General features: G+C 66.0%; 5 protein-coding genes across 5 annotated transcripts; 1 reads left to right on the top strand and 4 right to left on the bottom strand.

Moving 5' to 3' along the window:
• Nucleotides 1-871: 871 nt before the first annotated feature.
• Nucleotides 872-9415, top strand: Roco2 (Roco2, Roco family protein; the record flags this gene model as incomplete). Its single annotated transcript, XM_005762464.1, has 1 exon — nt 872-9415. The coding sequence occupies one exon, from the start codon at nt 872-874 to the stop codon at nt 9413-9415; it is 8544 nt and encodes a 2847-aa protein (XP_005762521.1).
• A 619-nt stretch (nt 9416-10034) lies between these two features.
• On the bottom strand, nt 10035-10503 carry EMIHUDRAFT_216203 (hypothetical protein; the record flags this gene model as incomplete). The annotated part of the gene is made up of 2 exons (XM_005762418.1): nt 10035-10202; nt 10315-10503. 2 exons carry the CDS (start codon nt 10501-10503, stop codon nt 10035-10037), a joined length of 357 nt encoding a protein of 118 aa, XP_005762475.1.
• Nucleotides 10504-10719: 216 nt separating this feature from the next.
• Nucleotides 10720-12222, bottom strand: EMIHUDRAFT_105441 (hypothetical protein; the record flags this gene model as incomplete). The annotated part of the gene is made up of 3 exons (XM_005762417.1): nt 10720-11039; nt 11148-11298; nt 11530-12222. The coding sequence occupies 3 exons, from the start codon at nt 12220-12222 to the stop codon at nt 10720-10722; spliced, it is 1164 nt and encodes a 387-aa protein (XP_005762474.1).
• A 9984-nt stretch (nt 12223-22206) lies between these two features.
• EMIHUDRAFT_437992 (hypothetical protein) lies at nt 22207-23209 on the bottom strand. Its single transcript, XM_005762416.1, has 4 exons — nt 23034-23209; nt 22852-22958; nt 22626-22742; nt 22207-22594 (listed from the first exon to the last, which is right to left on the bottom strand). Exons 1-4 carry the CDS (start codon nt 23194-23196, stop codon nt 22298-22300), a joined length of 684 nt encoding a protein of 227 aa, XP_005762473.1. The 5' UTR covers nt 23197-23209; the 3' UTR covers nt 22207-22297.
• Nucleotides 23210-24437: 1228 nt separating this feature from the next.
• On the bottom strand, nt 24438-25067 carry EMIHUDRAFT_216196 (hypothetical protein; the record flags this gene model as incomplete). The annotated part of the gene is made up of 1 exon (XM_005762415.1): nt 24438-25067. The coding sequence occupies one exon, from the start codon at nt 25065-25067 to the stop codon at nt 24438-24440; it is 630 nt and encodes a 209-aa protein (XP_005762472.1).
• Between the last annotated feature and the right edge of the window lie 609 nt (nt 25068-25676).

The raw sequence follows: 25676 nt of genomic DNA, 5'->3' as shown, positions 1-25676 counted from the left end.
GATGCGGTCAGTCCCCCCCAGGTTTGACCGCGCAGCTCGCAAGACTCGTCGAACACTCGTAGCCTTTCTGCGCCTCTGACTCTGCAAGCTATGCGGGAAGAGCAGTTTATTCGCAATATATCGACGAGTTCGAGAGAGCCACAGGCTTTCGCTCGGGAGGGATTGAGTGCGTCGCGACGGACTTCAGGCTACGCCTGAAAATCTGACCGATGCTTTTCGCCAGTCAATAGAGCATGAAAATACCTTTCAGACGGTACCTTTCTGTCCTCCAGAGTCGAAGAACTCGACCGGTGGCTGGCCGCCAAAGAAAGTGGGAGGACGGCGCCGCGGCGCACACTGGTGAGCCGCGGAGCACACTGAGGGAGCTGTCCTCGGCGCAGCCGATCGGCTCCCGCGGCCTGGGTGATGGCAGTGGCACTCTCTGAGGCTCCCTGATTTTTCTGGTATTTGTTGAGCACTCTCTGGTCACCTTCGGCTTCGCCGGGCGAGCCTGGCTCTCTCTCGCTGCACAGCGGCGCGACCCGCGGTGAGGCTGCCGATCGTCGAACTGGGCTTAGCTCTCAGTCAAGATATTGTGCATATGGTCGGTCTCTACAATACCTTGGCTGAGCACGACCGATGAATCGGCAGCACGGAGACAGGAAGGCTCGCTGTGTGAGTCGGCCACGCAGAGGGTCGGAACCTGGGTCGCAAGAGGTTATGCGCGCAAGTGCTCCAACTGGACTAACGCAAAGACGTGTATGATGGCGGGGTGCCGGACTAAGGGAAAGACGTCCCTTGTCAGGAGCAGGAGAACTAGGAGAGCGCCCCCACGTGGGTTTTTCTTTCAATCGGCGCTTGCCGGGATGCACGCTGCAACAGGTTAGGGACAATGGAGCTCCAACCAGCGGACGTCGACGCGCGTAGAGACGAGCTGTACTGGGTGCGCGCGGCGCGGCTGCTCCTCTCCGCCGCGCCCGAGCACCTCTTCGCTCCCCGCTTCAAAGCGCTGTGGAATCGGCGCTACCCGGATCTGCCGTGGGACGCATCGCGAGGCGGCCTCCTGGTCGACGGCTCGCCGTCCTTTGAGCTCGAGCTCCCCGGCACCGTGACATTCGAGCGCGGCTCGGCGTCGATCATGCTGACCGCAGAGGATTTGAGCGGCAAGCTCCCTCAGCGCGTTCGCTTTACGCTGCGTGCGCCGGGCGGCTCGCTGCTGGGCGAATACCGCGTGACGCCGGGCAAGCGTGCTGCCGAGTATAGCGCGTCGCGGCTGCCTGTCGACCCCGCCTGCAGCGGCGCGCTCGATGTGGAGCTGGGAGTGCTGCGGCAAACGGTGCTCGGCTGCCGGCCCGGCTCGGAGGCTACAAAGGGCAACGCGCCCGACAAGCTGAGGGCGGGGCTGCCGGAGAAGTGGGACGGCGGGCTGCATATGAGCGTCTGGACGGACCATTGGCTCGACTTGGGCTGCCCGGCGTCGCTGCGGGACGACCTCAAGGCGATCAACGACTTCTGCAATCAGCTCATCGCGCACGCCGCCAACCCCGGCCGGCTGACGCTGCCGCTGGAGGAGTACCGGCGGCTTCGTTCGATGCTCCAGGCGTTTGCAAAAGACCACGTGAGGGCGCTGGACGCCTCGTCGTGCGAGGCGATGCTGCAGGCCATCGACGAAGTGCACCGCATGACGTTTCAGACGCCGGCGTTTGAGGAGTTGAGGGAGGCGATGCAGTTGGAGGCGCAGGTCCAGGCCCAGCAGCAGGTGCAGCAGCAGGCGGAGGAGACGCGGCAGCATCGCGAGGCCGATCTTGGTCTCATGGAGCTGGAGGCGAACCTGCGGCTAGAGGCGGCGCAGCTGAAGGTGAAGCATGCGCTGGCAATGCGCGACGCGATTCGGCGCGACCGGCGACTCACGACGCTTCCGATCGTGCCTCTCGACGTCGTTTCACGACAGCAGCTCGATGAGCACTCCACCCGTTCCGCCGAGGAGCACTCAGCAGCTCCCCTCTTGCACGCGGCCTCGTCATCGCGACAGCAGCTCGAGGAGCACTCGGCTGCTCTTGCCACGCCCCCCTCGGCGGCTGCGGGGAAAGAGCGCGGCGCAACGCTATCCTCATCAGGGGGCAGCGAGAGCTCCGACTTTTCCGCTGCCTTCAGGCAGGGTGCCAGCGGCGAGATTACCATGGTCATAAAGCGTGCGTTGCGGCCGCTCCGCGTCGCGGCCGAGGCGATCGAGGTGCTCTGGTTCGAGGAGGAATCGATCGTCGTCGGGGCGGCCGCGGGGGAAGAGCGCAGCGCAATGCTGTCCTCATCAGGCTCCACCATCCTTACCATCACCCTCGAGGGCAACTTAACCGGTCCGCCGCCCTTCGACAGCGGAGCGTTCAAGACGAGGCTCGCCGAGAAGCTCGATCTGCGGCCCGACGACCAGTTCAAAGTCAGACTGGTCAAGCAAGGCGGCCGTGGGCAGCACGAGGTGCAGACGAGCCAGAGCTTCTTCGTCCGCGTCGAGGTCGATGAGCAGGGCTACCTGAGCTACGAGTCAAGCTCTTTGGAACCCGCCGGCGCGAGCGGCAGCAAGAGCCGCTTCTCTTCTGCCTCATCAGGCAGCAGCGGCGCCTCCACCATCCTTACCATCACCCTCGAGGCGGGCAGCTTAACCGGTCCGCCGCCCTTCGATATCGAGCAGTTCAAGGAGATGCTCGCCGAGAAGCTCGAGCTGCGGCCCGACGACCAGTTCAAAGTCAGACTGGTCAAGCACTGGTCAGGCGGCCGTCATCAGCACGAGGTGCAGATGAGCCTCTTCGTCCGCGTCGAGGTCGACGAGCAGGGCTACGCGTCGAGGTCGACGAGCAGGGACCTGAGCTACGAGCGCGAGACTACTGAGTCCGCCAGCGCGAGCGGCAGCGAGAGCTTCGACTTATCCGCTGCCTTCAGGGAGGCCGCCAGCGGCGAGATTACCAGGCACGTACAGCGTGCGTTGCGGCCGCACCGCGTCTCGCACGACGCGATCGAGGTGCTCTGGGTCGAGGAGGGATCGATCGTCGTCGCCCGTTCGGAGGTGTGGAAATGGGTGGATCAGCTGCAGAGCGGAGAGGACGGGCTGCAGGAGCAGGCCGCGGGGGCGCTGATGCGCCTCGCTGCCAACGCCGACAACCAAAGGCGGGCGATCGCAAAGGCGGGTGGCATCGCGCCGCTGGTGGCGCTGGCTCGCAACGGCACGGACGGGCAGAAGCAGCAGGCCGCGAAGGCGCTGGCTTACCTCGCTCTCAACGCCGACAACAAGGTGGCGATCGCGATGGCCGGCGGCGGTGTGCGTGAGGAGGAGCCGTCGTCCGCGCTCGCCGAGGCGTTGCTCGGCGGCAGCCGGCCGTGGAACTGCGCCAAGCTGATGTTGGTCGGTGAGGGGCGCGCAGGCAAGACGTCGACGATGCGAGCGCTGCTCGGCCAACCCTTCAACGCTTCGGAGGCTTCGACGAACTTGGCGTCGACGGAGGCGTGCACCGTCTCGCGCGAGCTCGCCGAGAGCTGGCAGCCGATCAAGCTCGGGCTGCTTGGTTTGGCGGACGAGCTCGCCAAGGCCTTGGCGAGCAGCTTGCGCGAGCTCGAGCTCGGCGACGCTGAGCGGGCGCTCTTTGAGGACAAGAATACCGCCGCTCGCCTCGGACGCTCCATCGCGCAACGCATCGACCGCGGCGCGACTATGGCGACGGCCGTGAGGGAGGCGGTCGATGAAGAGAAGCGGCGGCAAGCGGAGGAGGAGGCGGCGCCAACGCAGCAGCAGCAGCAGCAGCAGCAGCAGCAGCAGCAGCAGCAGCAGCAGCAGCCGCCGCAGCCGCCGCAGCAGCAGCCGCCGGCGCAGCAGCCGCAGCAGCCGCAGCAGCCGCCGCCGCCGCAGCAGCCGCAGCAGCAGCCGCCGCAGCCGCCGCAGCAGCAGCAGCAGCAGCAGCAGCAGCCGCAGCCGCAGCAGCAGCAGCAGCAGCAGCAGCAGCAGCAGCAGCAAGAGGGACGGAGGAGGGAGGAGGAGGACCGAGAAGAGCACGCGGTGCGCCGGCTCGACATGGACGCGGTGAGCAGGTTCGTGCGCGACGGGGTTGAGGAGGAGATCCGGCTGATCATCTATGACCTTGGCGGGCAGCGCGTCTTCTACACGCTGCACCACCTCTTCCTCACGCGCAACGCCGTGTACCTTGTCGTCTTCGACATGCGCCGCCTCGTCGACACGGGCGCGACCGAGCCCATTGACGAGTCCGAGCCGAGCAAGGGCAGCCGGCCGGTGTACGACGTCGTTGGCTGCGTGCGTTTCCTGCGCTTCTGGCTGTGCTCGCTCTTCACGCACGCGCGCGGTGCCAAGGTTCTCCTCGTCGGCACGCACGGCGACAGCGTTTCGAGCGCCGCGCAGCACCGCGCCATCGCGGCGCGGCTCGAGGAAGCCTTCGGCGATGACAACGCTGCCAACGGCTCGGGCATGTTGCTCGGGATGGGCGAGGGCTGGTGCCTCGATGTCGAGTGGAACGGTGAGGACGAGGAGGAGGACCTCTGCTTCTTCCCCGTCGACAACTCGCGCCGCCCCGCCGACCCGATCCTGCAGCGGCTGAAGGGGAAAGTGGACGCCATCCTCAAGGAGGAGGAGTTTGTGCAGACACCCGTGCCTCTGGCGTGGTACGATCTGCACGACCAGCTGCAGGCCGCGGCGACCAACTCGGCGAACCCGGCGCCTGTGCTTCGCAGATCGGAGGTGGCGCAGCTTGCTCCGTCGCTTTCCGAGGAGCAGCTTGAGGCGGCCCTCCAGCTCTTCCACCAGCTCGGCATGCTGCTCTACTTTAGCGACGGTGGTTTACGCGAGTGGGTGACGCTCGACCCGCAGTTTGTCGTCGACCGTATCAGCGCGGTCGTGCGCGACTACGCGCTGCACCCGCAGAAGAGCGATAAGGAGGCGCGAAAGCTCGCGGCCGACTGGAAGCAGCTCAAGCGCGAGGGCATCGTGAGCGAGCGGCTGCTGCACCGCTTGTGGCACGAGCACAAGGCTATGATCCCGCACCTGACGCAGTTGCTCGAGAAGCTCGGGCTCGCATGCCCGCTCCCCGGCGAGAAGACACGCTACCTCGTGCCGTCCGTGCTGCCCGCCGTCGACGCCGCCGAGGCCTCGGGCTTCGCGGATGCGCACGGTTGCGCGGATGCGCACAAATGCTGGCTCTACCTCGAGCTGGGGGGCACGGCCAACGGCGAGATACTGTTCTTGCCGGAGTCGCTCTGGGCGCGCCTGCTTGTCAAGTGCGAGCAGTACTCCATGGTGCTCAATCGGCGCGGCGGGTGCGCGGAATCGCTCAACAAGCTGACGCGCGATTGGGCGCTACTCGTCTTTAGCGGACAGCCTTTCCTACTCCGCCGCGACGAGGCGTCGCACGAGGTGGTCGTGCTCATCCGCGACGCGTACCCTACCGCCGTCGCCGAGCAGGTGGCCCAGCTTGCGAGCGATGTCTGCGCCGAGTGGATAAGCGAGCTGCGCGTGCGGCTGCTCGTCGACATCGAGGGCGAGTGCTTCGAGCTGCGGGAAGCAAAGCGCAAGTTGCGTGAGCGCTGGCCCATCCACCACTCGCGGACGAAGCGCGAGCTGACGCGCGCCGACTTTGCGCCGTGGGTGCCGCCCGAGACGGTGAGCTCGTACGACGCCTTCATCGGCTATCGGCAGGAGTCCGAGTCGACGCTCGCGCAGTTGCTCTACCACGACCTGAGCGCGCGCACCATCGGCAAGGACGGCCGACAGTTGCGAGTCTTTCTCGACCGCGAGCGGCTACAGATGGGCAAGCGGTATGACCTCAGTTTTGCTGAGGGCCTCGCCGCATCGAGCGTGGTCGTGCCGCTCATCTCGCACGGTGCGATCGAGGGGATGGAGCACCTCGACCCGGACAATGGCGTGGACGAAGTGGACTATCTGCTCGTTGAGTGGCAGCTGGCGCTCGCGCTGAAGGAGGCGGGCCGCGTGCAGGCGATCCAGCCCATCTTGATCGGCAAGCGGCAGCCCAACGGCGCGATGTCCGACTTCTTCACCGACGGCTCGAAGGGGCGGCTGAAGGACTCCGTCTCCGCAGCCACGCTCGCGGCGGTCCGCGACTGTGCGCAGCACGTCGGCCTCGAGCTCTCGAACAAAGCCGAGAGCCGCACGATCAAGCAGACACTCGACGAGATGCTCCTCTTCCAGACGACGCTCTGGTGGGATCTCAAGGGCGGCGGTGTGAAGAGCGACACTCCGTTTGCTCGCATGTGCGCCGAGCTCGTGCTAGGGTGCGTGCTGCCCGAGGCGGCGGGCTGCGCGATGGCGGCCGTTGCGGCGGCGCCGCAGGCGGCCGTGGCTTCGCCACCGGCGCCACCGGGAGTGGCCGCGCCCTTCTCGGTGGCGAGCGACGCCTCCGCGGAGCGGCTCGTGATGGCCTTTGCGGACATCTTTGTATCGCTGCGACTGAGCGAGGCGAAGGACCAGGCGCTTGAAATGAAGGCGGCGATCGAGGCGGTGCGCCCCGGCGTCAGGTGCTTCGTGAGCGGCAACAATCCTTTCGGATCGCGCATCGACAGGATCATCAGCGATGCGCTTGTCGGTTGCCGCCTCGCAATCGTCATGGGCACAAGGACCTATGGCTCGCCGACGCCAAGTACCTTCAGCACCGAGCAGGAGCTTCAGTACATCTTAGAGACGCCGAAGCCCCTTTTTTTGATCAAGATGTGCGACCGCTTTGAGGTGAGCTCGACACAGCTCAAGCTCGGGCCGCGGGGTGGCAGCATCAAGTACATGGAATGGATGCCCGGTGCGCCGATGCCGGAAGGTGTTGTCTCCGCGATCCTCTCCACGCTCGATAGCTTCGCTGGTTCGGGCTTCGCGCCAGCTGTCAAGGCGCCATCGAGCGGAGGCGGCGCGGAGGCTGGGCTCATCGGGCAGGAGCAGGGCGCACGCGAAGGGGAGCTTGTGCGCGCGTACGTCTTCGTCTCCGATCACGTCGAGCCACCCTTCCGGCGGCGACGCATCAAGTTTGCACTCGAGCCGGACCCGACCGGCCGCTCGCGCGACCTCACGTACGAACGTTTCACGCTTGGTGGCGACCATCACCTATGCGTGCCTCGAGGCGCCGAAGTGACGATGCAGCTCCTCGAGTGCACGACCAGCTTCGGCCCGTGGCGAGGGGCCCTGGCAACTCGGGAGATGCGCGGCTTCGTCAACGCCCGCCGCGGCGACTGCGAGGTGGAGGCCCTCGTCTTCGGCATCGAGCCAACTCTGCCGCCTGCTCACGAGCCGTTCTCGTTTGTGTTCCCCAACTGGGAGCAAGGCCCGCCCCTTGACCTCCGGTTCGAGCGAGACCTGCTCATTTTCGTCAGCAGCCCGGCCGCGAAGACACTGCAGCACGCTCACGACGAGGCGCGCTCGGTGCAGGAGGTTGCCGCTCTCGTGAGCTCTCGACCGGTGCACATACAGCAGGGCGGCACATCGCAGCAGCTGCAGGACGAGCTCCTCAGCCGCACGCCGCGCTGCTTCCTGTTCATCGGTCACGGGCTGGAGGATGGATCCGGGCCCACTCTCGGCTTCACTACCGAGGATGGCCGCTTCCAGAGGGTCGACAATGACGCGTTGGTCACCTTCTTTACCCAGCTGCCCAACCCGCCGCAGCTCATTTTTCTCAACGGCTGCAACACGTTGGAACTCGGCCAGAGGCTGCAGCAGCAGGGGATAGAGTGCGTCATCTGCTGGGAGACGGATGTCAACGACGAAGCAGCGCGCGCATTCTCCGCTGCCTTCTTCCGCTCATACTGCCATTCAGGGCGCTACGAGCTCGCGTTTGAGCAGGCCAAGTGCGCGATCCTTAACGTGCCTCGGCCGTCGCCTCAGATTGGCCCCCCGCCACTCGTCGATGCGCCAATTTACGAGCTGAGACGCCCTTCTCCGCACGATGGGGACAGGGTCGGCGCTGGTGTACCTCGAATGCTCCTCGGCGGAAGCGGCGGTGGAGCTGGCGGCGGCGGCGGCGGCGGCGGCGGCGGCGGCGGCGGCGGCGGCAGTGGCGGCAGTGGCGGTATCTTCAGCGGCGGCATCGTCGAGGCTGCTGGCAGTGGCGTGGGCGGCGGCGAGGCCACTCGGGGCTACCACAACTATGAGGGCGCCTACAGCCAGCAGCCCGGACCCGCTAGCACGCCCGACGAACGCGGACAGAATGTCGCACACTTCTTCGGGCGGTTGTTCGTCGAGTCCGGCGGCAAGGCGATGCAGCTGTCGACCGCCGCTGCGGGCCAGCCGATTGCGCAAGGCGAGTTCCGCTGCATCGCGAGCTACGCCTTTGACTGCAAGGCCGGCCCCTCTCGAGCCTACTACTACGAGAGCTGGCCGCACGGCTTGTCAGCGGTCGACTACGCCCTGCTGCACGTACACTACGCGGTCGAGACCGACGTGCTCAAGCCCGGAGAGCCGACGCACGTCAACTTCCGGCGGTGCTGGCGGGTTCACCGGGCGACCATCGACGACATGATGGCCGGCCTGACCGACTACCCGCCTCCCGCGGGGATGCCCGACGTGGCCAACAAACATGGCCACAGCGACCAGTCCATCTGGAAGGAGTGGATCGACGAGTTCAAGGGCGGCGGTGCTGCGGCGCACTACCAGGCGTACCTGCACAACTGGTCGGGCGATCCGAGCGTCAACCCGACGAAGCAGTTCTTCTGCCCGACCGCGGGGTTCGGCTGCCTTCCGCCGGGCGATGGACTGTGGATGGAGGACGCGACGGGCGGCTATCCGCTCACGGGCGGCTACGAGAGCGCCCACTTCAAGATTGGGCCGTGGTCTTTCTTCGGCACCGCGACTGCGCCGAGCTTTGCTCCAGAACCTTCGACGAGAATCGATGTAGACCTCAGTCACGAGGGGTGTGTGGAGGCGCGCTATGATAATGGCAGCTCGACTGTGGTAATGACTGGCAAGTTCCTGGGGGCGCTCACGCAAGCGCCGCCGCAACCGGCCGGGAAGGCCGAGAGGAGGCAAAAGTGTAAGCACTTCAACAAGGCGCTGCAGTTCGCCCCCGTCGCCTGGTGGACGCAGACGGCGGGAGCGCCAGAGGAAGTGGATGTCCCTCCATTCCGGTGCCCTGCGGTGGCCGGCATCGAGTACCATTGCCGCGTCCGCGCGTACCGCGTCCGCACGTCACCTGGGGAGGCGCCAAAGCCAGCGATCGTGTCCGCCGCTGAGCTAGCGCCTGTGCTGCAGTGCGGAGAAGAACTCCGGCAGCGCAAAGTGTCCGCCTGGGAGGACAACGCGACGACCGGGCTGTACCGGACTGGCGCCGGGCAAGCGCTTGGCTACTCGGCCATGATGCGCGCCAGTGCCAGGCTTTCGACGCTTGCCGACCTCGCCAGCGACCGCGAGGGGGGCGCCTCGTCGGAGGGCAGCAGCAGCGACGACCTCTGATTTGCCACGCGAGCCCTCTCTCCGGACGATTGCGCGATTTCCCTTACATGGTAGCCCTATTAAGTTTGGTGTAGGGTGTAGCGCATGCAGTTATACACGGGCTTTTACAATTTAAATCATACGTGCCGTATGCGCTTGTGTGAGCGACTCCGACACCTGCTCCGGCGACTGCCGGCACACTGTGAGACCATGGGTGTGAGGTAAAACCACGCTACCAGCGCTTGGCCACATCGGCCCTGAGGTCAGATCCTTCTATTCTGTTGATGACAACACTTGTCTACTCGCTGGAGCCGAGCAGGAGGGCCTGGCGCACAACCCCTGTGCAACTCAGGGTCCTTCCCCAGCCTTTACGTACGTAGCCGTCACAGCCATTTACCCCCGTTCACCCCCCGCCCTCTGTTCGTGGCAGAGTTTGCGGGCTACGGCCCGATAGCGCTTGGCGTAGCAGATCGCTGCGCTCGAGCAGCTGCTACCGCCTGGCTTGGTCAGGTAGCACTCGCCGGCGATAAGTGGCCCGCGGTTGGTGTGCCGGGCGAACAAGGAGGCCTACGCGTCGCCCTCCCACGCAGCCTCCTGCACTAGAGACATGTGGATCACGCACCCCCCCACACACACACCCTCATCCTGCGACGAGCCTCACAGCCGCACGCGTAGCGATCACGACATATGTGCCGCCGACTGCCGACAGTAGCGCAAATGAGACGACGAAATTCGGGGACTTCGGTATCGCAAACATCGAGAGCTCCGGAAAGGGCCAGTAGGGGTTTGCCCGCACGACATAGTGCGCCTGCGAGAGAGGGGGGGGGGGGATGAGATCTGCCGGGCAGTGCCTTGCTAGGGCACGCCCGGGAGAGGTGGGGCGCTGGGGCCTGCGTGATCGGCCGTGACCACTGCGGAACTGCGTCGTGCGGGAAGAAGCCGTAGCGGACCAACCCGAGGAGGTCGGCACGGATCTGCACGGCCCACCAGCCGCAGAGAAGCACGAGCGGGAGCGGCGCGCGGCAGAGGTCGAGAGCTGATGGGCGGGAGCGCCAAATAGCTCCACCTCCCTGGCGGTCGACTGGTTGGGTACTCGACGCGCCGAGCATGCCAACCGGGTCAACTACCTAATATAACGCCCGGGCGCGTTATCAGCCACCGCACCAATTGTGAGCCTGCTTGTTAGCTGGTGATTAGCTGCTTACCAGCCGTTTATTAGCTGTCATCGAGCTAACAACACGAAACCAGCTAATAACAAGCTGATTATTAGGTACCCACTAAGAATGAGGCACCTGCTTATAGAGGGAAGGCTAATGGTTTGTGTGTTAGTGTGCCAGGACGAGCAGCGGAAACATGCGGAGGAAGTTGGGCCCCATCAGGAGGAGGATGCTCGCGTGGAAACCGAAGGCGCCGAACACGAAGAGAGGGAGGACGACTCGGAGCCGCCAGCCGCGTTCGCGCCTCGCGAGGAGGTAGAGCAGCGCGACCGGCAGCGCGAGCTCGACGAGGAGGTTTCCCCAGGAGAAGAGCATACAGAGCCACGGGCTGCGCGCGATGTAGAGCGAGACCTCGGCCAACGGTGCGCGGACAACCTTCTCGTCGCCGAGCCCGTACTTGTCTCCACGCACCGCCAACAGCCAATCGCCTATAGAGGAGAGGTCGAGGAGAAGCGGTGCGGCGGCAAAAGCGGCCAGGACCCGCGGGGTGGAGGAGGGCGAGCAGAGAGGCGGGCCTGTAATCTGGTGCAACACACCGCTGTATCGCACCTTGGAGATGCCCGAGAAGAGGTAGACCGGGACCAAGACCGCCACAAGACTTGTGTGGCGGAGCCACGCCGCGCTGCGAGGGTTGGAGGCCAAGTCGGGCACGGCGAATGCGGCGACAACGACAAAGAGGAGGGAGGCCTGTGATCGAGATCAAGAAGGTAAGGTAAGGCAAGGTAAGCTTCTCCACACACACAAGGTGGTGGGGCAAGGGGGAGGCGCGGTGCTCGCGTCTCCACGTCTGGACGACAGGAGCCGCACACGGCATGAAAGTGCAAGGCCCAGTGCGCGTGGGTGAGCGGTGTGGCAGGGAGTGTGTGTGTGCGTGTGGGTGTGGGTGGGTGATCAAGAGCGTGACTCCCTCGCACACACGGAGAGTGCGCAGTGCCCCCGGTCGCGGATATTGGGTGCGTCCGCCTGGATGTTGTGGCAAGGGTCGTAAAGGAGCCCGATCGTGCCGAGTAGGAAATAGGCGGCGGCGCCAGTTGCAAAGGCGGCCGTCGCTGCCCGCGGCCAGTCCGAGAGAGGGATGAGCAAGAAGAGGATCCAGCCCACCAGGAGGGCCTGGCGCACGCACCTCAGCCACGTCACGCGCGACGCTACCAGCGGCGACGGAGGGCCGCCCATCCAGTCGCCCATCGACGTTGAGCCGTGCACACTCGCAGAGGCCATGCCGGGCAGCAGCCACTCGACCAGATGCGGCAGGTCGGGCTTGTCCTGGCGGTACGGGAGCACGCCGGAGTACAGCTCAACGACCTCGGGAACGGCGAGGACGCACAGCTCGGGGGCCGTGAAGAGTGCGAGCTCGAGCCAAAGTGTCGCCAGCACCCAGCCCTTGAGAGCGCCGACGGGCGCGCGCAGAGTGAGCCGAGGGCAGCTCCAGTAGTGCGCGAGGATCTCGAGCCGAGAAGGCAAGCTGTTATCGAAGCTGTTCCGCCCCGCCCCGTCCTCCAGCCGCGCATCCTCACGCCGGTGGCCGCGGCGGAGACGCGCACGCACGTAGGCGAGCAAAGCGGCAACGCCAGCAATGGCAGCAAAAGGAGCGGCGGGCACCGTTCGGTTCATTCGGCCAGCGGCGGCCATCATGACGACGAGCCGTGCCCTCGTGACGCCGCAGAGCCGCCCGAGGCCGGGCAATAGGCATGGTCCGACTGGACGAAGCTCGGGCATTATGCGCTGCGCTTGCGTCGCCAAAGTGTCCGTGCGCTGGTGTCGCCCAAACGCAGTGGAGTTGCGACTGCGTTCGTGCGGGTGACGGGCGTGGCCCGCGTAAGCGGATTGAGCGTACACGACAAGCAGCCAGATGATACACAACGCGAGCCGGGAAGACATGAACACCACTGCTGAGTGGCGCTCGGTGCGTGCGGACGGCGCCTCTTCCAATCGGCTGCGAGGACGAAAAATGAGACGCAATGTCGAGGGCCGACCGTCAGTGCACGGAGTTGCGCCTTCTCCGACTGCCCCGGCTAGTTCACGAGTTTCGCGGGAGTGACCCCGAGGAGGAATAAGGAGCGACTTACACCGCTCGGTACGGACCAAAGCGACAACCAAACTACGTCAAGGCGCATCGTGGTTTCTACCACGACGCGATCTTTGTCAAGAGCATGCTCCAAGCGCAACAACTTCAACCTGCTGCTCCACGAGACGTTCGGCGGCGGCTTCTCGCCCACCGCCGTTCTCAAGCTGCGCCGCCTCGCGCGCAAAGTCGCGCGCGGCAGCGTTGACCGCACAGCCTACTCGCCCAAGTACTCGCTCTCTTTTATGTCCCACCATGCAGAGCGCATCTCTCTCTCTCTGTTGTGCGAGGCGTGAACCGCGCCATTACTCGCTTAGTGTGGGTAAACGAAACGGTACTATCTAGATACGGTACTATCGAGATATCAGAGAAAAAGCCGAAGAAGACGCCGGTTTTTCTCGCGCCGTTGCAACTGCCATGTCGGCTGGTCGTCGGCTGCTGCTCTCGCCTTGCTGGCGGCGCGGTCTAGTGCCGCGGCTCCCAACTCTCCTGTGGGCTCTCCCCTCCCCGAAAGGCAACCAAGTATTAGACCCACAAAATCTGAGACCCCTCCCCACCGCCCCGATCGCACCCCCACCCCCTTGCTCCCATCCCCCCCTCGGGAGGGCCGAAGAGAGGCGCCCGTGGGGACCCCGCAATTCCCTTCCCCCCTCGGAGGGCCGGACTGAGGCGTCGAGGCCCCGCTCTTTCCTTCGCATAGCGGCCACTCTTCGGATCGCTGGTCGAGCGACCCGGGGGATGCCCCGCGCGCCTGACCCAGGAGCGAAAACGAATCTGCGAGGCGTGGCCGCTCATGCGGCCCGATGGGGAGGAGCGGGGCGGACTACGGGGATCGGCTTCTTACACCGCCCTTCCCTGCAGCGAGCCCCCTCCAACCCACCCGCGCTAGGTCTCGGGGGACGCAGGGGTCACACCCGACGACCTCGGGAATTGCCGGGGCAGTCGGAGAAGGGGCAACTCCGCGCACTGACGGTCGGCCGCCAGAAAACACGCCTGCGTGGATCGCGTCACACCAATCCTCGCTACCCAACGCGGCCAAAGGATATCCACCTCGAGAACCTCGAGAAGAAGACGCCGGCGGCGGTAGCTCCCCGGCCCTGGATGTGAGGCTGATGACTGACTGCACTCCAAGTGCTCGAAGGCAGTCCACGCACGACTAGCCAGCCAGCTGCCGGCTCGCACGGCAGCCTCTTCCTCTCATACAGTCAACATTTTTCGCCGACTGGGCACTACCATCGTGCTGCCCTGCTGCAGCCTGACCTTGCCCACTGTGCACAGCCGCCAGAGCACCACCACCGCCCGGCATCGTGTCACGGCGAGCTCCTTCTGCGCCTGCTTGCATTGCGCAGAGCAGTCTCGCGCAGCTCGCAAGCTCGTCTTCCATGCTGCTCCTCTGCGCCGCTCGGCCCGCTCCAGCGTCACGTCGATCCGCTCCGGCGAAAATGCTGCGAAATATCGACCGCTGCGAGGCCCTCATCTTCACCACTTCGAGCGCCGTCGACCAGCCTACCTCACGACTCCGGTGCGGCGTCTCGCGGCTGCTTGCCGAGGCTAGCGACGACGGCGCGCTGGTCGCGCTTCTCGAGCCGCCCGGCAGCCCAGAGCACGAGCCCTTGCCAGGCGCCGTCACATGGCCGACTCGTGCCGCCGAGCCGACCGTGGCGGAGCTCACATCCTTGCGCGAGTCGATGCACATCGCGGCGCCCGCGGGCTTTGCCGGTGCGACCGGCGCCGCGTGGGGTCGCGAGCCGGTGGCGGCGCGCTGCGTCGTCCTGGTCACTTCGCTGGGCGCGACGGCGGCGGCGCTAGGTGCCGGGATGCGGGCGGTCGGTGTGCCGCCGGAGGAGGAGGGCTGGCTGGACGAGAGGCCGACGCTGTGGCGCGGGAGAGACGCTGCCCACACGCCTACGCGTGCATAGGAGGGCTGGCTGGACGAGGAGATCGACGGCGTCGCGGACGCGTGCCTGGACGGCGGCATCGGCGAAGGGCCTCTCGCGCTGCGGCGCGGCGCTGTGCTTCGGCGAGAGTGGTGTGGAGAGGGCAGGTGAGGCAACAGGCTCGCCTGCTGGCGTGTTAGGCTCACCGACTTGAGCACGCCCGGCGCGTACTGGCTCAACCCTGCGCTGCCTCGCGACCTGGAGGGGAGAGCGGTCGACCCGACCACCGGCGCGGTGGTGGCACGCGCCGCGGACGGGGAGGGTGCAGGGGAGGAGGAGGTGGCGCAGGTGGCGGAGGCGGCGGAGGCGGCGGAGGAGGAGGAGGAGGCGGCGGAGGAGGAGGCGGCGGAGGCGCTAACCTCCGCGCTCCTCGACCTTGCTCCTCTGCCGCGTGAGGGAGGCGAGGGGGGCGAGGGAGGCGAGGGGGGCGAGGGAGGCGAGGGAGGCGAGGCGGAGGGAGGCGAGGGAGGCGCGGCGGGCGAGGGAAGCGAGGGAGGCGGAGGCGCAATCGAGGTTGAGCCGAGCGGCGCGTTGGCGGAGCTGGTGCTGAGCGGCGCGGTGCGCAGCCCCTCTCTCTCCCGCGCGGCAGCAGGCGCGTCCCCCGTCTGTGACGCGCCTGAGACACGTCCCGCAGGCGCTGCTGGTCGACGTGCGGCAGCCGGCAGAGTGGCGGCTCGATGGGCACCTCGCCTGCTCCGCCAACCTGGCCGCCTACACGTGGGAGCACGGCTACTATCTGCCCGACGCGACCTTCGCCGCCCGCGTGGCGGAGAAGTGGCCCCTCGACCAGCCGATCGTGCTGCTCTGCGCGGACGGCGCTCTCTCGGAGGGCGCACAGCATGTTCGAGCATGTCAGGGAACGCCGGGAAGGGACTTAGCACTTACCACCACCCAAGAGGCAAAACAAAACGTTAGAGACTCGGTCGAAAAGAGAGACTGCCACCCAACCCAAGTGCGCAAGTGGTGGAACTCCGCCCTTCTGAAAGCTGAAGGGCCCTTCTGAAACGCCTGGGGGGATGCGGCACATGCGCTCATCAAAACACGATCGCAACATCTCGCGATACAAACGTGTACGACTGCACATGTAAAATCATCTATCATGTTACGACCTGGTACATCAATCCACCGCCGACCTCTCTCGCCCTCTCGTCGCGGGCTCTGGACACCGCCCCATTTGTGTGACCTGAGACCGTGTGTGACCGTCTCTCTTTCGTATATTTTGCTCAACATACAACAACGCAATACCCACCCCCACACACAGGCGACAGGGCATCCGCCTTCCAGGCACTTCATAGTACTTAAAAAGAAAGAAAGAAAACAGACACCCCAAGGGAAGGGATGGGAGAACGGCACGCCGCCACCACACAGGGATTTTAAGGAGAGGGGTGTGGTGCGCTAGCCGTCGCCCACCCTTGGGCGTCCGCCTCTTCCTATCTCTCTTCGCAGTCTCTCTCCGATTCTAGCTGCAACCTTCGTGCCACCTCGCGGTCTCCCCCTTCTCGTCGTGCTCTCCCTTCCCGTGCCCAGTGTTGTGCGCGCTGCTTGTAAAATTCTTTTCCAAAAATCGAGCACTCCGTTTCGAACGGATTGAGCCGCGCTCCCGCCTCTTTTGCCGAGCAGCCGGAGTCCCAGGCTCGCGCTCGCCACGCGCAGACACACACTTGCGCCACTCACGCCACTACGCGCCGCGCTGCGCGCCACCAGCCGCGCGTTGTCATCACAGCGTCGGGTGCGCCCGTTTCTTGCGGCGCGCCTTTCTCTTCTTGGTCGACATCCTCAAGCTCCTGCAAGTTCACACCACGCACACCTCGTCACCCGAGCCTCGACATACGCCATTGACGCCGCTTTTCTTGACGGCCCCACCCCTTCAGGTCTCAGGCGGCGATGGGCGATGGTGATGAGAAGTCGTGGGAAGGAACGACGGGATGGTGGGCTCACCTCATGCTAGGACGCCCCCGAGCACCGATGTGCCTCCTCACCCTCCCCCTCACCCTTCCCCTCGCCGCCAGGGTGCCAGAACCGGACCCGCCTCGCACTGGATTCCGCGAGACTGGGTTCCGGTGGCAGTGGGCTCCCAGCTCGCCTCGGTCGAACGGGCGTCCTCCGGTCCAGCGAGAGCTGTTCAGCGGGCCGTCCCCTTCTGCCGCGCCAGCGCCGGCGGGACAGGCGGGACAGGCGGCTCCGGCGGCTCTGGCGGCTCCGGCGGCTCCGGCGGCTCGGGCGGCTCGGGCGTCCTTTTCGGAGGCGCCGAAGGCGGAGCACGCGGAGACCGAGGCCGAGCTTTCGCGCCACCTCTTTTTGGAGAAGCTCCCCGACGAGTTCATATCGGACTGCAACCGGGACGACTTCAAGAAGGCGCTGTGCAGCCACTTCGAGCGGTACGGCAAGGTGACGAACGTCTATGTCCTGCCCAAGAGCGACTCCTATCTGACGCGGGCCGCCCTCATCAGCTATGAGACCGTAAGCGAGGCCCTCTGCGCGATGTCTAAGCAGCACAGCTGCAGCGGCAACACCCTCACGCTCCGCTTCAACTACGTGCCCGAGACGCGCGCGGTGATCCGGTCCGCGCTGAAATCGGGTACATTTCTTGCGCTGAAGGAGGCAGTGCAGCAGAATGACAGGCTCGGCGCTGATCTGGACCATGAGACCCGCGGCCTGCTCAACGAGGCGCGCGAGCAACGCCAGCGTGGCGTCGCGACGGGACTGAATTAAGCTTGACAGGACTGCTATAGGCCAAAAGTCAGCTCGTGCAGAGGGGGATGGAGCGCCGAACCCGGCTCGAAACCGCCATCGCGGAGAGGGACAGGGTGAGCCTGCAGGCGGCGCTCAAGGACGCGAACGAAGGATACGTCGAGGAGACGATTATCTCGGGCGGCGAGGCGTTGTTGCGCGATCTCGTTGCCGAGAACCTCAACGGCGCCATCGCCGAGGCTTGCATGCGGCTCGGCGACGTCGCGGCGCAAACGCGCGCGGCGGCGTACGAGAGCTTGCGCGCGGCGGTCGAAGAGGCAAAGACGGAGAACGACAGGGCAGAGGCGGCGAGCCCTGATCTCGACATCCAACCCAGCATCGCACAGCTCGCGCAGCTGATGTCCCGCGGCGAGAAGTGGTTGGGCGATTTGGATGACAAGATTAAGGAGGACACGCGGCGCAGCGAGGAGGAGGAGGAGAAGCTGACCCTGCAGGCCTTCGAGCCTAGCCAGCCTAGCCAGGAGGCGCTCCAGGAGAGCGGCGACGACGATGCGGGCGGCTCGGCGGGCGAGAGTGGCGGCATCACCTCCCGCCTCTTGCAGGAGCTCTGCGCTTTCTTCCGCTCGCACGTCACCGCTGGGCGCAACGGTCACCGTATGGCGAAGGAGGACGAGATCATGAAGCACTTTGAGGCGTGCTCGGAACCGGATTTGCTCAGGGCCCTGCTCGGGCGGGTGGCGAAGTTCCATCTCCCGAAGGTTTGGGTTTTCCATGAGAGCCTCGTGGAGACGGCGGCAGAATGGGCGGCGGCTGAAGACGAGAGCCGTCCCGTGGACGACGACTCCGACCCAGCGGCCGCGGCCGGCAGCGGCGCGGTGGCAGGCTTTGGCGCGGGGGCGGCCGGCGGCGCGGCGGTTGGCCCCGGCACGGCGGCGAGCAGTGGTGCTCCGCGGCGCAGCTATAAGTGCGGCATCTGTGGCATGCCGAAGAAGGGCCACAAATGCTCTGGGGGCAAGCGGCCCGCTCTCCCGCCGCCTGAGGCGCAGAAGAGGCAGAAGAGCACCTTGAAGAAGAAACCGCCGCGCATCAAGGTGCACCCGCCTTCCCGCTTTGAACGGTAATTCATCCCATCCCACTTCCCACCCGAACCCATTCAGGACGATTCCGAGGACGAGGATGCGCCGCCGACCGACATCACCGAGGACATCACCGAGGACAGCACCGAGGACATCACCAAGGTGGCGGTGGTGACTGAGGAGGAGCGAAAGGCGGCGGCGGCGGCGGCAGCGGCGGCAGCGGCAGCGGCGGCAGCGGAGCGCAAGGCCACGGCGGAGTCGGCGGCAGCGGCGGCAAGGGGAAAGTTGGCGGCGGCGGCGGAGAAGGCGGCGGCGGAGAAGGCGGAGAAGGCGACGGCGGAGCAGGCGGCGGTAGAGAAGGCGGCGGCGGCGGAGAAGGCGGCGGCGGAGAAGGCGGCGGCGGAGCAGTCTGCGGCAGAAAAGGCGGCGGCAGCGGCGAAGAGTCTGGCGGCCGAGGAAGCAGCAGAGGCGGAGATGGTGGCGGCCGAGGCGGCGATGGCGGAGGCGACAAAGGCGGCCAAAGCTGCGGAGGCCCTTGCTGCTGTGCAGCAGGCGTTTGCGCGTGGGGAGATGGACCGTGTGCCTGCCCTAATCAAGGAGGCGGAAGAGGCGGGTGTGGAGGCGAAGGCGCTTGCTGAGCCTCGGACGCAATTGGAGGAGGAGCTCGATCGGCGGTTAAAGAAGCTGCGCGCTGCCATCAGCGGCGACTCGATTGATGCGGTGAACGATGCGCTCGACGCGGCACGCAAGCTCAGCCGTTCTCTCGGCGCTGCAGAGGAGCCGCTCTTTGCAGAGGCGGGCGTGCATGTTGTAAAGATCTCGACGAGGATAGCATATCAGCTGTAGCGTAATGTGTAGGCGAATGAGCGGGTGGTGGCGCTCAAGGAGCGCTGCGATGCGGCCGAGGCCCTCGAGGCGGTGCTCGGTTTGGACCCCGCTGATGTGGAGGCATTGAGGCGTGCTCATGCGCGCGCCGACGCAGCGGGTGTCGACAGCGGACTGCTCGCGCAAGGCTTGGCGGCGGCAGAGGCGGCGGACAAGCGGAAGGCGGAGGAGGAGCGGAAGGCGGCGGAGGCGGCGGCGGAGGAGGAGCGCAAGCGCACGCAGATTGAAAAGCAGCACAAGAAGAAGAAGAAGGAGCTGGATCGCCTCGAGCGACTGCGCGACTTGCCCAGGGACGGCGGGGCGGCCGCGGCGGCGCGGCGGGCGAACGACGACTCGACGGTGGCGGTGAGCGGCGCGACGAGCGGCTTGTTGATGCTGGGCCACTCACCGCTCGACGAGCAGAGCTATCGCCACGCGAGCCACATTAAAGTCGTTGGCCCGAGCAATTGCGACTCGCACGTGACCGTGCCAAAAGAGGGTGAGACCGCGCGCAGCTCGGCGCTCGCTCAGCGTGCGCGCACCATATGGTCAGGCCTGAGCCAGCCGGAGCTACTAGGCAGCGGCAACAACGAGATGGTCATCGCGTGCGTCAACCATCACTTGGACCCACCGGTGGATAACACAGTGAGTGACGAGCCGCACCGGCACGGCTTCGATCGGCAGGCGAAGGCCATCTTCAAGCACGCTGAGCGGCTGCGCGACGCGCGGCTCACGCGCGGGGTCGTCGCGGCCTTTGGTAGCTTTGCTGCCGGCATGCTCTACGCGGCTCATACGCACGCGTCCGCCGACGATCCGGAAAATTTCGCCGAGCGCGCGTATCGCGCTTTCACCGAGAAGACGTGCCGGTTGCCGCCTGATTTGTGCGTCCTCACACCATTCGACGTGCGCGGCGTGCGCTTGCTCGTCGTCACTCAGGTCGCCCACCTCTCGCAAGCTGGCGCGTGTGCCGGCATCCTTGCGTGCCTCAATGCCGATGTTGCCGCCGCGGATATGCCGCCTTTGGTGGCGTTTGGCTACGGCGGGCGTGTGGAGCTGAACAACGAGCAGGCAAAGCGGGCGCTCCGCTTCGATACCGACGGCGACGATGGCGAGGAGGAGGAGGAGGAGGAGGAGGAGGAGGAGGACGACGACGACGACGACGACGACGAGTTGTGGAGCTGAACAACGAGCAGGCGAAGCGGGCGCTCCGCTTCGATACCGACGGCGACGATGGCGAGGAGGAGGAGGAGGAGGAGGAGGAGGAGGACGACGACGACGACGAGTAATCAGACCTCAGGGCTGGGGCGAGGGGGCGCGTCGAGGTCGGCGCGATCGATGTTTGGGGAGCCGAAGAGGGCAGCTGTGAAAGGGCAAGGGCCGCCGCCGGACCCGGTGTCGGGCCCGCGGCCGCCGCCGGTGAGCGGTGTCCGTGGGGGTTGCGGGTTGAGGCTCCTCGCTCGCAAAGTTGCAACCGTAGGACGTAGCACGTAGCATCCAGGTGTCGGTCGGGTTGTGACGAAGGGTCGGTCCGAGGGAGGTGTGTGATCGACGAGTGTATCACTTTGACGGATCGACCGTACTTGTTATCAAGACTGACATGAGTCATGACGTACACAGTGACACATCAAACGACACATATTCTCCCAGCCGCCGGGCCGCAAAACGCTCTCACGAGAGCCACAAGAAGCCGTCCGCACAGCAAGCCGCTCCTCGGCAGCTCCTCGGACAGGCGAGCTCGCTCGATGTCGGCGAGCGCATGTCGCACGAGGTAGACGGTGGCGTAGCTAACATCACTGAGAGACGACGACCGTCCGCTGGCATGAGTTGGGCCCTCGGGACCCTGTCGTGTGGGTGAACCCTGCCCAGCCCCCCTCCGTGTCGCGATGCGCTCCCCACTCCCGTTCCCCTGTGTCCCTGATCGTCCTTGCAAGATCCTGCTCGTGCAGGTGGGGACCCTGTCCTTCTCCCACCCCTCGTTTGGTGTGTCTGTTTTATTTATTTAATTTATGAAGGGAAAGGCGTGTGTGGCGCGTGCATCCCTCCCTTGGGTTTCTGTTTTCTTTCTTTCTTTCTTACTAAGGGAAAGACTACGGGAGAAAATGCGGAGTGTCTCGCAGGGTCCAGGGAGATGCGCTAAAGTAAAAGGCAGAGTGTGTCTCGCGCCTTGCGGGGGGGGGAGCGGAAAGGAGGAACCTCTTCCCAAGAGCACCACTCTTGGAGCGCCGCCACCACCACCCAGAGCGCTGCAAGCAGCGCCGGGCAATGACGGCTTACCGCCCACCCAGCCCCCCTCGGCACACCCCAGCAGCCAATGTGTGACGGCTCGAACCCGCTAAGCCATCCCGCAAGCGGGATGGCCCGCCACTCGAACCCGCAAGAGGGTGTGTGGAGGGTGAGGTGACGGAAATCGAGGGACGCGACCCACTTCGCCACAGACGGTCCCGCGCCTCGCCGCTATGACCGCTGCACGGCCCGTACCGTCCGCTGTGCAGCGGTCTTTGTCCGGAGTGAAAAGTCCAACGCGCTCGTCGGTGACGGTGTCCCTCAACCTGCGCCGCGCTCGGCGAACCTCGACAGCGCCTTCGGTGGCATGGGCTCGCCCTCACTGGCCCTCAGTCACTTGTGCTGCGGCTTGTGTGAGCGACACTGCTCGGCGACTGCCGGCACACTGTGAGAGACCGTGGGTGTGAGGTAAAACCACGCTAACAGCGCTTGGTCACATCGGCCCCGAGGTCAGATCCTTCTACTCTGTTGATGACAACACTTGTCTAATTTCGCTGGAGCCGAGCAGGAGGGCCCGGCGCACAACCCCTGGTCAACTCACCACACCCCGTAGGGGATCCAGGGGGTTGTGTCAGTAAAGTATGAGGCTGTGTGTAGAGGCTGCGTGAGGGGGGTGCGCAACCGCAGAGCGCACAGAGTCAGAGGAGCCCCCCGTTGTGACAAGTGAGCTTTGCCTTCGTGAGAGAACTGAACCGTTTTCTCTCCTCTCTCTCCTCTCTCTCTCTCTATACAAGCGAAGCCCGCCCTTTTGTACAGCGTGCCAACGCGAGAGGCTACATCCCTATACGCACGCGCGACGCGGGCGCTCTACGGCCCCACGCCGCGCCCCTCTTCGCCCCCGCGTGGCCGGGTGAGCACGTCGTACACCTGGTCCTCGTCCTCGGCGAGAAGGTGGTGCAGCGCGCGCAGCTGCGGCTCGTCCAGGGTGGCACCCGTCGCCGCGAGCGCCTTTGCGAGCCGCGCGCGCGAGACGGGCGCCGCCGCGCCGCCGTTCCCGCCCTCGCCGAAGCTCTGCGAGGGCGGCGCGAGCTCGCCGGCGTGGCGGAGGGCGAGGTAGGCGTGGTCGAGCCCTGTGAGTCGTGTGCTGGACGCGTCACGGACGCGTCCTGGAGGGCGGGGTGGGCGTGGTCGAGGGCGCGGGTCGGCGCCCTGCAGCGCGGTCTGCAGCGCCGAGGTGGCGAGGAGCTGGTCGCGCTGGAGCCCGTGGAAGGTGCGCACCTGGAGAGAGGGAGGGGGGAGGAGGGGGGGGGGAAGGGGGGGGGAGGGGGGGGGGGGCGTGCTCCCGCCGTCCCGTGGACGAGGCCACCGGGCGGGGAGGCGCGCGCGCCGAGCGGAGGAAGGCGCGCAGCAGCAGCGTCGACGCGCCGGCGGTGCCGCCCGCCACGAGCCAGAGCAGGTGCGGCACCTCCTCCACGCCGGAGTGCAGGTTCATGCCTAGCAGCGTGTGGGGGCCACGTCGCGGGGTGCTCTGCCGCCTGGCGGGCCGAGCGCAGCAGCAGGGTCTCGCGCCGAAGAAGCCGCCGGAGACGGCGGCGAGGGCGAGCGAGAGGGAGCCCATCTGCAGCAGCACCTCGAGCCGCATGATCCGGTTCCGCTCGTTGCGTAGCTTGAGCTCCTCGAGCGAGCGGTGCGCCTGGGCGAGATGGCTCGAGATGGTCATTAACACTCTCATGCTCTAATGCTTTGTTGAGCTCCTCGAGCTGCGGCGCGCCTACCGCAAACCACGCCACGCGCTTGCAGCAGTTCACGACAGCGCCAGCCACCTGCGTCGCTCGAGGGCGGCGCGCCGCCAGCGACGCGCGCACGCCCAAGATGCGGTCCTCGAGGTCGGCGTACTGCGCGGCGGCCGCCTGCGGGCAGACTTCCGAGCAGGTTCGGGGAAGGGTCCGTCGGAGGCACTGCAGCGGCGGCTGCCTCGAGCATCAGCTCCACCTCGACGTGCTCCTAGAGGGGAGAGATCCGGGGAAGCTGTAGGGGAGGGCCGGCCCGAGCAGCCGCAGCTCCGTCGCCGCACTCCTTCTCGGGCCTCGCCTCGCCGCGCTGCTTGCGGTGCGACAGGTACAGCGCAGCCATGTCCTCGTCGCTCCGCAGCAGCGCCTCGAGCGTCGTCTCGGCCCGCTTCACCTCCACGCCCGAGCGAGGGAGGGACGTGTCACGGGCGTGTCTCGGACGTGTCGTGGGCGTGTCTTGGACGTGTTGTGGACGTGTCGTGGACGTGTTTCGGACGTGTCGTGGACGTGTCGTGGGCGTGTCGCGGGCGTGTCTCGGACGTGTCGTGGACGTGTCGTGGAGGTGTCGTGGAGGTGTCCTCGGCCCGCGTCACCTCCACGCCGAGCGAGGAGAGCGCGTCGCCGAGCGTGATGAGCTGGTAGAGCGCCTGCGGACGAGTCCCGGACGTGTCATGGACGTGTCATGGACGCGTGTCATGGTCATGTCCCGAGCGTGATCAGCTGGCAGAGCGCCTGCGAGCAAGATTCGGGAGCAGTGCACAAGCCGAGCCCCAGCAGTCTGTCCAGTCTGGTCGAGTGTGCAGCGGGCAGAGCGCCTCCTCTCTCGCCTCGGCGTGCGCGTCGGCGGCGAGGGTGAGCAGGCCGAGCGAGCGGGGCCGTCGCTGCTCGAGCCGCCGGTCGCGCGTGCCTGGAGCATCGAAGATAAGAGCCACGAGTGCAGACCGAGACGGCTCGCGTGCGGCTGGATACGGTACAACCGACTGCGTGCAGTCTCGAGCGCTCGCCAGGTTCTAGGATGCGTGTCCCTCATCTAGGCGCGCGAGCCGAGTGCGCGTGCCATCCGCGAGGAGATCCGGCTGAAGCGCTCCTGCCGAGGAGCAGGCCGTGGTGACAGTGTGTCTCTCGGAGGAGTGTCGGAGGAGTGTCGGAGGAGTGTCGGAGGAGTGTCGGAGGCTTTAATGTGCTACGCCTGCTTTCGGAGCAGGTCCTCCCTCAGCACCGCATCGAGCACCCGCAGCTCAAACGGCAGCGGGCCCTGCAGCAGGCCGTCGTAGAGCTGGCCCGCCAGGTCGCCACTCGAGGCGCCGCTCGTCCGCTTCTGGACGACGCGCACGATCTCGGACGCGAGCACCTCGGAGGCGACGCCGCTGCCGGCGGGCGCTGCCATCGCCCAGTGCGCCGAACGCTGCTCCCGCTGCGCCTCGCCGAGCGCCACGAGGCACGCCCGGTCCGAGGCGACGACGCCGGTGAACGGCGGGAAGCGGAAGATGTAGTAGTGCTCACGCACACCCAGCGTGATGTTGTTTGTAGCGAGCAGCCGCAGGTCGCGCGGCATCATCTGAAACGAGTCCACCAGCTCGGCGGCCGTCGATTGCGATACGGGTTCGCGCCGGCCGTCCGAGCTGATCGGATACGTGGTGAGGATCGAGCGGAGCGTGTGTCTCGCTCGCCGGCCGGTGTGCAGTGAGGCGGTGGTGAGTTGGCGGGCCATGAACATGCTTTGTGGTGTGTTCAGAACACGCTTTGCAATGGTGAGGATCGGATGAGAGAGCAGCGATACAGCGAAGACCGACTGTGGGTTCTGGCGCCGCATGGGTGCGGCGTGATTCGCGGCGCAGGCATCAGGAGTTTATAGCCGTCGCCTGCGCCTTGTCTGTCGTGTGAATCGTGCGTGTGAGAGAGGCCTTTCTTGTAAAATTCTTTATCATGCTAGCACGCGCCAGTTCGCACCTGTGTCGAGCGAGCCTGTCTGCTGCGAGAGAGAGTTGTTTTTGCTTCATTCATACACGTAAGGCTCGTGGTGAGCGAATCTCGATGTTATCTCCAGAGTCGTAGCGGTGGTACTTTAAAACGGCTTGGTGAGCACTTGAGCACTCAGCCGAACTGACTGCCACACATCCTGAGCGAACTTCCCTAGTCACCCGCGGCCGGACTCCATCCGGCACGCGTCGCTGGGCGCTCAGAGCTGCGTCCCCTGCTCGCCACCCCGACGCCCAAAGCGCCCGAGCGAACGACAGGCGGCACGCCAAGACTGGTTGCAATCCCGCCGACCGCCAGGCCGCGGGATGATGCGTGCGTGGTCTTGTAGTGGGTCTCGGAAGCTCTCCTCTCGGGCACACTCACACACAGACATGATCACGACTCTAGTGACCCGAACCCCCACCCGAGATGGTTCCATATTCGTTGGGCCCGCCCTGAGGGC

This window comes from Emiliania huxleyi (assembly GCF_000372725.1).
Source record: "Emiliania huxleyi CCMP1516 unplaced genomic scaffold EMIHUscaffold_68, whole genome shotgun sequence".
Lineage (NCBI taxonomy): Eukaryota > Haptophyta > Isochrysidales > Noelaerhabdaceae > Emiliania > Emiliania huxleyi.
This window is presented reverse-complemented; position numbering and strand designations above follow the sequence as displayed.

Bases quoted from the DNA above. Each gene is read 5' to 3' on its own strand.
- EMIHUDRAFT_437992 (XM_005762416.1), bottom strand. From the start codon at position 23,196: ATGAGAGTGTTAATGACCATCTCGAGCCATCTCGCCCAGGCGCACCGC. The intron at 22,959-23,033 runs GCGCGAGACCCT...ACACGCTGCTAG, and splicing joins CGTCTCCGGCGGCTTCTTCG to GCATGAACCTGCACTCCGGC. The intron at 22,595-22,625 runs GTCCGTGACGCG...CACGACTCACAG, and splicing joins CACCCCGCCCTCCAGGACGC to GGCTCGACCACGCCTACCTC.